Genomic DNA, 12,919 nt, shown 5'->3' on the forward strand with positions numbered 1-12,919 from the left:
TATTGTGGTGATTATTTCACAACATATACAAACATTGACTCATTATATTGTACACTCGAAATATAATGTTATCTGTCAATTATACCTCAATTTAAAAAAAAAAAAGGCCAACTTTTATCTCACTGACAATTCTATTTAGATGATTTTTTGGTAATACAGCACCAAAACTAAAAACTAAAACTCTGAATTAAAGCACTGATAAATAAATAAATCATTAACTAACAGAATGTGTAAAATACCCCCAACATTTCTTAAAACTCAAACTCTAGGACCTTATCTCTTGGACCAATTTCTTTAAGTCAGCAGTCCATGGCCGTCTTCCACCGCATGTTCTGAGAGCCAGCAGGAGGGGAGATGCAGTGAAATGTGCTGGGTCAAGGAGGTCCTTACCTGACTGCACAGCTCTAGGTTCTCAGAGTACACAGCGATCTGTCGTCTGGGCTGCTGCTCCTCCGACAGGTAGTTGGCCAAGAGGATGAGGACATCAAAACCGAACTTGTCTGAGAATGCTTTCAAATCACTGGTGATACTGCTGTGAAACGTACAGTCCTGAAACAACAGTCAATTTGATATTAATGTCAAACTGTCCAGCTCTGGGGAGTTGTGCCACAAATTTGTCCAGTCTTAGGATGTATTACCACTGATACTTATTATTAGATGCAAATGAAATAAACACTTTGCTTCGAGAAAGTTTGGAAATGTTCATGCTATGGCTTAAAATATACTTTTGCTTTTTTTGTTTTGTTTTCCTAAACCAGGAAAGGAAGGCATCTTTGCTATTATTATTAAGAATAGTTTATAGAGGAACAAATAGCTTAACATCTTTTTCCTAAAATGTTTATTCAAATACTGACTTTGTAAAACATACTTTTCCTTTTATTGTTCATAGGACATAGGAATGTCTGAATATTATTATTGATACAACCCACTAGAAAAATAGGAGGAAGTTATTGTTCTTTTCTATAATTGTTTTCTAATGGTTATCATTAACTCCAAGCAGAATTCCTAAAGATGGATTTAGCTGAGTCTACTGAATGCCTTTTATTCCAGTGTAGAAGTCTAGGAGATTTGTGTTAGGGATGTGATGTCAGATCTGCTTGCTCTAAGTGGTAGCTAAGGAGGAATGAATAACTGTAGAAAAGGGACCCATTACCGCAGAGTACCCAGACCTGTGACTCACGTCATCTGTGGAAATGTTCTGGCCTTTTCGAGTTTTATTAACTACAATGGGAACCACTTTGTCAGCATGGTTGTCTCTCTTTCTTTAAAAAATAAAATAAAATAAAATACACTGAAGACCATATCTTAGCCCCTAGCATAACGCATGGCACATACTAGTTGCTCAAGAAAAGTTTGTTGAATGACTGGAGAGACATATATACAAAATCAACCTGTGCTACATAATCCTTTATCATAGTGTATATATATCTAATGGCACATGTAAATGACAATCATATAATCATCAACTGACAGTCCACAGCTCTACTCAGTGAAAATCACCATGATGTGCATTCAAGAGATATAAAGAATTCTAATTTTTCTGCTTACAAAGTCATCAGAATTATGCATGCCACTGGTAAAACATTAAAGCAGTACAGAAATGTGTCCCATAGGAAGTGGAAGTACCACGTACCTCCTCCTCAGATAACCATTATGAAGAACTAAACAGTGCAGTGCATATAGGTGCAGATATTTTTCATGTCCAGATTAACGTTTGTATATGGTAGCCCTCTGACACTTGTGGATTTGATATTTGTGGCTTAGACTATTTACTAGCCACTTGAAATTGCCGTAATACATGTACTCTGTAATTCTGCTGAGCCAAATCTCAAGGTCGATGAGGTTCCCGAGAGGGCACACAAGAAACCTGGCAGTTGGGTGGGCCCAGCCCATCACCAGCTTCCATGCCTCTAGGAGCCTTGTTGTCCACTCCTGAGGCCACTACTCTCATTAGGCATCTTCAGTTACAAGGCGCACATGGGAATTCACAAAGGCCTCAGGATATACTGCTGATGAATACAAAGGATCTACCGCACTGACTTGGTAATGAACTTTATCATGCCCAAATACAATAGCTTTTGGAAGTACGCACACGGTCAGCTTTCATGCTTTTAATTTATTGTCCAAGTGTCATAATAATAATCTTTAGGTACTTCAAACAAATTAATTCACCCACAAAAGAAGTAGATATTTAGAGTGAGCTTTTTAAAAAAAAATTGGACCTGTTATACACAATGTGCATTCAATAGATACAATTATTTCAAATCATCATTGGTATTAACCATCAAGAACCTCAATGCTGAGCTTTTTGCCATTAAGAACTGTAAATGAAGATATGGTCCCAAAGGAAAATAATAATGGACAACTCCACGTACATCTTATCTCCAGTGACTGAAGGCTTTGGCACAAGAAGCCTTACAATTTTCCTTTCAAAATATTTTTTTCATTATGTACATAAACTCATTCCCCCCAACATACTTATAAACCCTTGAAAGAAGACACACCATTTCTAAGAGATTTTCCCATACAATAACAATTATCACGACACTCCAAGCTGGGTCACTCAAACAAGAGAAGGCTGGTTTTACTGCTACCTCAGCACAAGATTAAGATTCAGTAGAATAAGCATTATTCAAAGCCATACTTGTGGAACATTTGCTATTCAAAAATGTTGGCTGAGCGCCAACCTGTTTGGATTTGTCTGTGTTAGGGACTTCCGTGGTGGTCTAGTGGTAAAGAATCCGCCTTCCAATGCAGGGGACACAGGTTCGATCCCTGGTCGGGGAACTAAGATGCCACATGCTGCGGGGCAACTAAGCCCATGAGCCACAACTACTGAGCCCGCACGCCACAACAAGAGAGAAGCCTGCACACCGCAATGAAAGATCCCACGTACCTCAACAAAGATCCCGCATGCATACGCGGCCAAGAAATTAAATAAATTAATTAATAAATTAAAATTATGGCTCTGGGATCTTGCTAAACTCAAGTCCAGCGGCACTGGCACCGTCAGGCACCTTGTTAGAAATGTAGAGTGTCGGGTCACACCCCAGACCTACTGAAGCAGAATCTGCATTTCCCACAAATCCTAGGCAATTCAAATACACATGGAAATATGAAGAGCACTGCTCTAGGGAGCCATTTTTAATTTGTATATTTTCCTATGAACCAATCCTTTGGGCTCTCTCAATGCTGTCACAGGACTTTTACTGACTCAGGCCCTTAGCTCCTTGCCCCTCACACCAGCCTCATCATAAACGTCACCCTGGGGTGTGTCTTTCTGGGCCGCTTTGTTAGAGGTTCTCATTTAGCAGCCCAGGATTGGGTCCAAGAATCTGTAATTCCATTATGTACCTCAAGTGATTCTTAGAATCAAGCTGCTTTGAGTAATACTTCCCCAGTTTTCCTCTGGGTGGCCCCAAATTCCACAGGATCACATGTGGTATTGATAAAACAAAGATTTATGTGAAGCATTTAGGCATATTAGAGAAATAAAATACTTACATTTTACAGTCACCCCAAAACAGACTGTCAACAACTATGTCCTATCCACCCCAATAAAATTGCCCAAACCAGATTCAATCTCACTGGCTTTAGGATAATGTCAGGAGTTTCATGTTTAAAACAGAATCAAACAAGGGAATGAGTAAGATTCTTCAGGAATCCGGGAGGCAGGGTCTGTTTGTTCTACTTTTATGCCAGCGCTGTTTGCATAGGACATAATTTATTATTGTCTTCTAGCTATGCAGGGAGTCATGTGCTGTAACAGCTCTTATGTTGCTGACAAGCTAGCCTGGCCCTGAATAAATACCACTTCATCATCAACACAACCCAACTGTAGATACAGGTTGGCATTTTATTCCCCCCATCTGCCTTCTACCTGATAAATTACTGTTTTAGTTACGAGTATACAAATAACTATTTGTTAATCTGCTCAAACGTCTCCAAAACGTTTCCCTACCTTAAGTTAAAATTATATATATATATATATATATATATATATATATCTCCCACTGAATTTGCCAAAGGTTTAGAAAAGAGAGGAATCCTACCTTCATTTACCACCTAACCCCACCATCCAAACTTCCACGTTTGAAATATGACCCCAGCCTGAGATTGCTGCATGGAATTTAGGAAGTTACTTTACTAATCATTACACCTGGGAAATGACTGGCCAAAACCCAGACTGTTCCGACACACCAGTTAGGAAGAATGGGGAAGTGTTCCCTGTCAGTCTTCTGTCACTCATGGACGCAGAGATTAGATCATTAAACGTTTTTAGAGGTCATGAGTTCTTTTGCTTCAGTAATTCCTAGTTTTGAAATGAGTAGAAAGACCTGAAAACGTAGGGAGAAAAAGGCTTTGTTATTTCCTGGCCAAAAGCAAGGTGCAGATCTCAAGGGCCCTAAGAAGAAGTTGATGATCATAAGGGCAAAGGGCAGGAAAACAGAAATGATAGGGCTCTATTTTAACTAATATGACAACCAAGATAGTGATAGTGTCCAACAGATTTACTACATTAGTGGTTGAAAGTACTTGGACAAATGCAGTGGAAAATTCCATTCTCTCACAAAATTCTATTTTATTGATATTTCTTATTCCATTGCTCTGAAAATTTTAGTTTTTATTCTATACACGGATAGCTTTAGTGCATCACATGAAATAAAAGTGATCTAAATAATGTCTTATACACATCTGAGTCCTTAAATGTGCATATTCTTTGAAGAGAAAAACCCACTCTCCTTACATTGCTCATATATTTGTATTTCTATTGTCTTCTGAATCCCTCCTGTCAGGTTTCTGCCCCCATCATCCCATTGAAACGGCTCTTCTCAAAAGTATCAGTCATTTCCAGGTCACCAAATCCCAAAGTCTGTTTCCTGTTCTTACTCTAATTAACACATCAACGTCTAATAAGCATCTCAAATAAAATACAACCTACCTCTACCCCAATTTCCTCCATAGCATCAAATGGCACCACCATCCACCCAGTTACTCAAGCCAAACATCTAAGAAATACTCTTGATTCCTTTTTCCCCCACATTCTTCACATAATCCATCAGCAAATCCTGTTAATTTTCCCTCTAAAACATATCTCAAGTCCAGACACTTCCCTCACTTCTTTCCATCTCTGTTAGTGTCGTAGCCACAGTTGCCATTATCTCTTCCCTGAACTTGGGTGATAGCCCTTCAACTGGTCTCCCTGTAGCCACTCTTGTCTCCTCTCCCTGAGATCAGTTCTCCACACGGGATCAAGAAAGAGCTTTGAAAAAATGTAACCAGAACCATGATATTCTTCTGCTTAAAACCCACTCAAAAGTTTCTCAATGGAATAATTATTATTTACATTGCTTTATTTGTTTTAAAACAGGGAAGAGGGCTTCCCTGGTGGCGCAGTCGTTGAGAGTCCGCCTGCCAATGCAGAGGACACGGGTTCGTGCCCCGGTCCGGGAAGATCCCACATGCCGCGGAGCGGCTGGGCCCGTGAGCCGTGGCCGCTGAGCCTGCGCGTCCGGAGCCTGTGCTCCGCAACGGGAGAGGCCACAACAGTGAGAGGCCCACGTACCGCAAAAAAAAAAAAACAAAAAAACAGGGAAGAGACAGGTTTAATGTCCTCGAGACTGAGTTCTTATAAATCAATGAGAAAAAGCAGACATAGCAATAGAAAAAATAGTTGATGAACATAAAAGACAATTTACAATTGAAATACCTAAAACCATTAACAATCAAAGAAATCCTCTCATAAGAAAATGTTTCATCTTCTCTTTTCCTATAATTGGTAAATATGGCTGAATGGGCACTCTCATACACTGTTAGAAATATATTCTAAAGAGATAATCATATATACACACAAAAGGTTTGTGGACAAAGCTATTCACTGAATTATTACTATAATAAGTAAAATTTGAAACAGTCTAAATATCCAACAATAGAGAACTGGTTCAATAAATTATGGAACAGTAACATCAAAGAATATTATGTTGCTATTAAAAATCATGCTGTCAAAGAATACTTAATGACACAAGAAAAGATCATAGTGTAAAGTAGAAAATAATTTCTATAATCATATAAAATTAGGATGTCATTTCTATAGGTATTCAACTAATATATACTGAAGTTAACATATGATGGATATTAAGATACCTTGATATTAAAGTTGTCATAATTTAGCCAAATTGCTGATCTATAATCTAATTGTGTCTCTCCACTATTTTAGGGCACTCTCTCCAAGGTTCCTAGTAAAGACTTTGGAGGTTAACTCTGGCTTTGCCATTCACTAGCTGGGTGCCTCGAGTGAGTTTCTCTCATCTCTCTGAGCCTTAGAGTTCCTCATCTGTAAACCCTCACCTCATAACACTGTTGTGAGTACTAACGACATATGTGTATCAAAAAGCAGGCCCAGTGTTTGGCATATAGTAGACAGAAGTGTTAAATCCCTTTCCTTTCCTGATTCATCAACTATCAAAAGGTTGTTCTTAGGATTCATGGGAGTAATTTGATTCATAGAAAGTATTTCACAAATTCTTGGCATGGGAACTGAATATTCATATTACAATATCTTACTTTATATCCTTTATAACACTGTGAATTTTTAAATGATAATCACACACATCTTTTAAGTCATTAAAGTGATTCACATGTAAAAGTCCTAGATGTGAGATGACAGAGGAAGTTACATATGAAGCAAAGTCACTTAAAAAGTAATATAAGATATAAAAACTCTGGGTCAGGCAGTGTTTATCTCATTAATGGATCCTTTATCCTTAATTCCAAGTTAGACTCAATGAATGAGCTTCTGTTTGCCACTATACAAATAAAGCAACAGAAAAATGTGTAGTGATTTTTTTTCCTTTAGCCACATCACCGTGGATAGAGCCTTTTGCATCATTCCAAGTGCCATACTACCTTTGAGACAGGCTGGGACCTGGGACCCTTTGCTGCAGTGCTTGCACCTGGACAAACGTCTCCTTGAGCAACCAAATTCAAATAAACTATAAGGGACTAAAAATAATTGTGTACATGGGCAGTTGGGGCCCAATTATGGACAACAAGATCCAAAAACCTAAAAAAAAAACGAACACCCAACTGCCACTTCTGAAGAGCAGGAAGCAAAAACAGGGGGTTGGGAGCAAAAGCAGGGTACTGCACATGCCCCCTGCACTCGACACCACGAAAGGGGTGGGCAGACCACCTAAGCCACCCCTCTGGCCTAAGCCCTGGACACACCCCTACCCTCACCCCATGCAAGGAACCAGCTTGTCCCCGCCCCCCACCCCCACTTCGGGGAGCGAGCAAGGGAACCTGTTACTTGTTTTCCCTCTCCCGCTCCTGCAGCAGGGGCCCCATTAAAGCCTTGCCTGAATTTCTTGTCTGGCCTCTTATCAATTTCTGTTGATTAAGGAAGACCAATAACCCTGGTCAGTATCACATTCAATGCATTTTATTCCTCGTGCTAGCACTCTTTCCATTTAGGTCCAGTACTCAGGACTACACACACAATCCAAAACAGTTGTCTCTCTTACAAATTACAAATGAAATATATTGAGTAATGCTTTTATTAAATAAAAGAAAAATAAATTATTTTCTGATGTCATGGACAAGCTATTCCCAGATTATTATGTCTGAAATTTTTTTCTTCTTCCAGGAAATAGAAAAATCAAGTGAGGAGATATAATCTGTAGGTAGGATGCTTGTATAAAAATCATGACCAAGATTAAAACACAAGCTCATACAGCTTCATCTTTGAGAACAGTGAGTCTTAGAAAGATAGTATGACAATCCATAACTACCTTGTAAGCAAAATGGTCAGCATGGATTGCTGAGTTACTGAAATTTACGAGTATAGTTTGACATTTATACTCTGCATAGATTTACTTCTAGACTGAGGACTATTTTATCAAGATATATGAAAAATGCTGAGGTATGTACACAAACGTTCTTACTGAAAGCTTCATGATTTATGCTACCAAAATTCCATTATGATGTTTAAAATATTCAGCAATAATAAAGTCTGATAATTTTGACAGGAAAATGATTTATGAGAACAGAAGATGCATAAATTAAAGAGATCTTATTTATTCTGTCTTTTTGTATGCTTTAATTGGTAAGCAAAGATATTCCCCATGTTTTTACCACATGTTATTTTAAAAACACTCTATGGTTCTTATTTCTATAAGCTAGCCAAGGCATTTTAGTAGTAAAAACTTCACTGGGTCTATTTCAACTATATTATGCATCATATTTTGAAAATAGAGCCAAGCAGTACACGTTATCATTCAAAAAGAGAGCCCTTTCATGAAAAGATTTTGTGAAAATTAAAATACTACAATATATAAATGAACAAATATATATATTTATTACTTTTCATTTAAACCAATAGTATATTGCCTAAAATGATCTCCTCATACACTGCTTCTGCATTAAGCACTCTGTTAAATGCTTTACATCATCTCATTTAAACTTTAAGACGGCCAGATGATGTTGGTAACGTTATTTCTGTTTTGCATTGAGAAAATGGAGGGTTTAGAAGGTTAAGTAATTGATGTTACACAGCTCACATGTGTAAAAACAGGACTTGGTCCCAGGTGAGTCTGACTTCGGAGCTCAGGTTCTAACCTATATGTTATTCTCAAATGAAATAATTCTTGAAAGACATTACTAACTCCATTTTTAATCTCATAAAAGTTTTTTGCTACTCCATTTACTTCCGTTTGTTATTAGTTCTCCCTTGTCACTATACACAAGCAAGCCACATCCTTGATTTTAACCAATGCTAATAATGTGATGCTTAAACTTTCTGATGAGTCAATATTATCATGTTTTATGATCAATTTCCAGTTTCTCATTTATTCTGTAAAATATTGGTGTAGGCTGACCATTAACTCATGTATGAGCCTAATTGAAAACTTGCCCAAAGAAACTGCTATAAAGTTTCTGGCAGCAATATGTACTTTTTAAAAGTTGGGTATGCATGTGTACACACAAAAAAAGCAGATGAACTGGCATAGTCACGGTTTGTCCGGAATTACCCTCATGTAGTTTTTCTTGCTCTGATACCTTAGACACACAAACAATGGAAGAATCCCCACTTTACCATTTAGTATGTGAAAAAATCTCATCATTTAAGGATGCTCCTAACATTACTTTCCTTCTGCTCAAAAGCCTAGGGAAACCAGGAATTAGGATTACAGGGAAGGGATACAAAGACAAAAGAGGTAATTTTTTTTACCCCAACGGAGTGGGCATCTTAATGCAAAGAGCCTATAATATCACCATTGTTTCAAGCAAAGCCCTCTTGTAAAGGCACAACTATCAAAGACTAATTAATGTATCAATCTGCAGATGCTTCAATTTAGGTCAAGCATGTCATAAGTGTTAGAGAAGAAACCAACAATCTTGTAAGCAATCATCCTTGTAAGGTCATCATTTGGGTTGAAGAATTCAAGAATAGAGGGAGACAGCACATGAGTACTGAAAACCACTGTTTTCACGTCATGGGACAAATAATTATAAACATTTCATTAATGGAGGGAAAGAGAGAGAGAGAGAGAGAGGGAAGGGGGAGGGGAGGGGTAAAGATGAGAGGGAGATTGGGAGATGGTTCATCTGAAAGCACAGGTGTAAGTTAAGGACTTCCTGAAATTAAATGGGTTGCTTTCAGGTCAATCCGAAATTAAGCAAGTTGGCATACTGCCTCATCCTCACTGTCTCCATCACAAGGAGAGCCAATGAATGTTACACCGACAGAGAGCTGCCCTAGAAAAAGATGCTTATATACTGTACTTCATGAAAGGGAGTCCTAGGTAGCCTCTCACAACTAGTTAATAGTAGATAGAATACGTGGATGTGGGGAGGTTCACAACAAATTAAAGACAAACACGTCATCACCTTATTTACCAGCTCAGCCTAATTTACATTTTCTTCAAGGACAGACCCATAATCAAAACTTTTCAATGTAGTATGAATTTAAGGACTCAGTGAGAAAAGGGCTAGACTGTTGTTCCACTTAAGGACCCCTTTATTAAAGTTTGCATATGTTTATAAGGATTTCTATATGGGAATGAATAACTCAGGACCTATGCATAATGGAAAATCCACTCACTAGGCATGCTTTATTTTTGAGATGGTAGAACCTGGGCAACACACCAGCTACCAAATAATAATAAATTATTTCCGCAATTGTGTATAGATGTTTGAAAAAAATCCCCATCAGCCTGTTTAGAACCATGAGCTTGAACGGTTATGGCTTTATTTATTTTCCCTTATAAAAATAAATCATCTAGTTTGAACAATATTTCAGTAAAGCAGGAAACCTTCCTTCCTCTCTGGGTACCCCTTTGTGATTTATGGAAACCACCAGTCGAGTCTCCAGAGCCCTTGCTGTACATGTACACTGCACACACTTGATTTCTCTAAGCTGTGTCAATATCAACCTGACCAAATGAAGACCAAACTGTCTCTCTTTTCCTCCTGCACCTCACATGGGGAGCACAATATGGCTCTTGTCAGAGGTGCTTCATCATTTTGGCTCAAGGAAACTGTCAGTACAGTTTGGGATTCGTTCTTCATGGGCAGATATCCTGATGGGTCTAATGAAGCCTTTGTGCTGACAACTCATTTGCTAAAAATACCCAACCATCACCAAGTTTAAGTGGGGAATATGGTTGTGTCCCCTTTGCTATCAACCCAATGAAAGTAATTTCTTTTGAAGTCTAAAATATCTATATATCAAGGTACACACCTCTCATCATCCATATCTATTCTTGATGGTTTCCATTTGCTCAGTGATAAACTTCATGACATTCTTAAATTGGAATATAATAGGGTAAACACCAATCTTAGAGCACACATGCAGAGCCAGCAGTCTGTGTGTGCCATTTGTTGCAATTCTAAGCTATTTACTAGAAACCCCCTCCTGCAAACAGATACACTCTGGGGTCTGTGGTTTCATTTTCATTGGAGATGTCTGTGTGTGGGGAGCTTGAGGAATTCATTTTCAGGTAAGGATGCTGTATTGTTGTGACTCTCTTGGCCCCAAGACACAGAAACTTAACTCAAACTGGCTTAAGAAAAACTCAGAAAGCTCTGGGGAGGGTTCTCAAAAAAGCAAAGGAAGAACTGGAGGACAAGCTGGGAGGAGGGCAAGGGTTACCAGGGATGTGGGGGGCCACTCAGCTTCTCCATCCTCTTCTCCTGGCTTCATTCTCCTCTCCTGAGACCAACTAGCATGCTCCATGTGGTGGGAAACATGGGTGACTGCAGCTCCAGGGCAGACCTTCCAGGTTTAGTCAAGGCTCACTCCCTCTTGGTCTTGAGTTTGAAAACTGGAGAAAGAATTCTGGTTGTTCCCAGTTGGGTTGGGTGCCTAGCCTTGTGCCAAGCAATTGAGGTAGATTGGAAGACCACAAAATATAGGTGTGGTACCTGTTATAAGAGTGATGGGTATGAGTCATTCCCTCGAAGAGGGGGGCTGAGAAGCTAAACCTTTAGGTGGGCACCGTAGCTATCAGGCACCAAGGACTCCTCTCTCTCTCTCTCTCACACACACACACACACACACACACACATCCATACACACTATAACACCCACACATACACATCAGTAATTCCCCAAATCCCTATTTTATTTCCAGCCAACCAAGCCCAAGTCATAGGGAGACATGATACCTGGAAAGATAACTTTAGTTAACTTTCATTTTTATGGATGTTTACACCCCAACTAAGAAGGGTATTATAAAGAGGAGTGATAAAAAAAATCTATAAAATGTTAAGCTTATAAAATGAAAATTATACTTAATGAAAAATATAATGCTATCTCATCAATCCAGGAAAAAGAGGTCAAGCCTCCTTAATCTTTATTCTTTCAGGTTGGTGTGAGGGATTCTCTTTTTGGCCCCTGCTCACATCTCCCCTATAACTGTCAAAATTCCATTGCTATTTGCACCGTACATGTAGGGCATCAAAATGCTTTCAATACAAATCAGAAATTATCTACAGGCCCTACCCACAAGGCAGAGAGTATCTGAGCTAAATCTGGTGGGACAAGAATTGTATTTCTATGTTATCAGTTTATACAAGAGTTATTTATAGAAGGGCTATAAGCAGGCCAAATACTGGCAAAAAAAATCTGAATTTGTAACAGGTAAAAAATGATAACTTTAGAGTAGCGTTTCTCGCTAGACATTACTGACTTTGGGGGCTGGATCATTCTCTGTTGTGGGGACCATCCTGTGCATTGTTGGATGTTTAGCAGCATCTCTGGCCTCCACGCACTAGATGCCAATAGCTAACTCTCTCTCTGAGGTGTGACAATCAAATACGTCTCCAGACATTGTCAAATGTCAACTGCAGGACAAAAATGCCCTAACTAAGAAAAGTAGAGAATAACAGTAGGAGAATCGTGCAAACTTAATTCAAATCACATTCGACTCTTTCATCAATATTATTACTGCATAAAGCAAGACACATCATTAATTCTGTCTGGTTTAACAGGCAGGAGGAACCTAAAAACAAAAAAATCAGATGGGGAACTTCTACACAAATACTCTGTAATAACTGGCCAAATATTTCCCTTTTCTAGGCTGGTAAAAATTTTAAATTTCCATCAATTGTCTTTTAGTTTATATTGGTATGCTTATAAAATAAACAGCATTTTGATTCTCTTAAAAGAAAAGGCAGGATGATTTAAAAAGAAAGAGCCAGGATTTTACTAAAACACCTACTTCCTATGCCAGGAGAATGAAGTTTTCCTAGGTATTTTCCAGAGTTTTTTTAAGTCTAGAAAAACTGTATTAATTCAGGTCAGTTATGGGTAAATAGGGCATTTTTAAAACCAAACTTCATATTTGGGATTCCTGAAAATCATACGCATAGTTACCTTTGATCTCCATTATGGTAACCCTAAAATACGGCAGATATT

At 38.5% G+C, this 12,919-nt stretch overlaps 1 protein-coding gene across 1 annotated transcript in view; it reads right to left on the reverse strand.

Annotated features, from left to right (window-relative positions):
- Positions 1–12,919, reverse strand: part of PRUNE2 (prune homolog 2 with BCH domain) — a 259,577-nt gene that overhangs the window by 89,078 nt on the left and 157,580 nt on the right. Inside the window, exon 7 of the mRNA XM_029201650.1 lies at positions 391–549. Within this exon, the coding sequence (XP_029057483.1) occupies positions 391–549 (159 nt within the window). The remainder of the gene's footprint in view (positions 1–390; positions 550–12,919) is intronic.

This window comes from Monodon monoceros, unplaced genomic scaffold (genome assembly GCF_005190385.1).
Source record: "Monodon monoceros isolate NGI ecotype Baffin Bay Population unplaced genomic scaffold, NGI_Narwhal_1 Super_Scaffold_5, whole genome shotgun sequence".
In the NCBI taxonomy this organism is placed as follows: Eukaryota; Metazoa; Chordata; class Mammalia; order Artiodactyla; family Monodontidae; genus Monodon; species Monodon monoceros.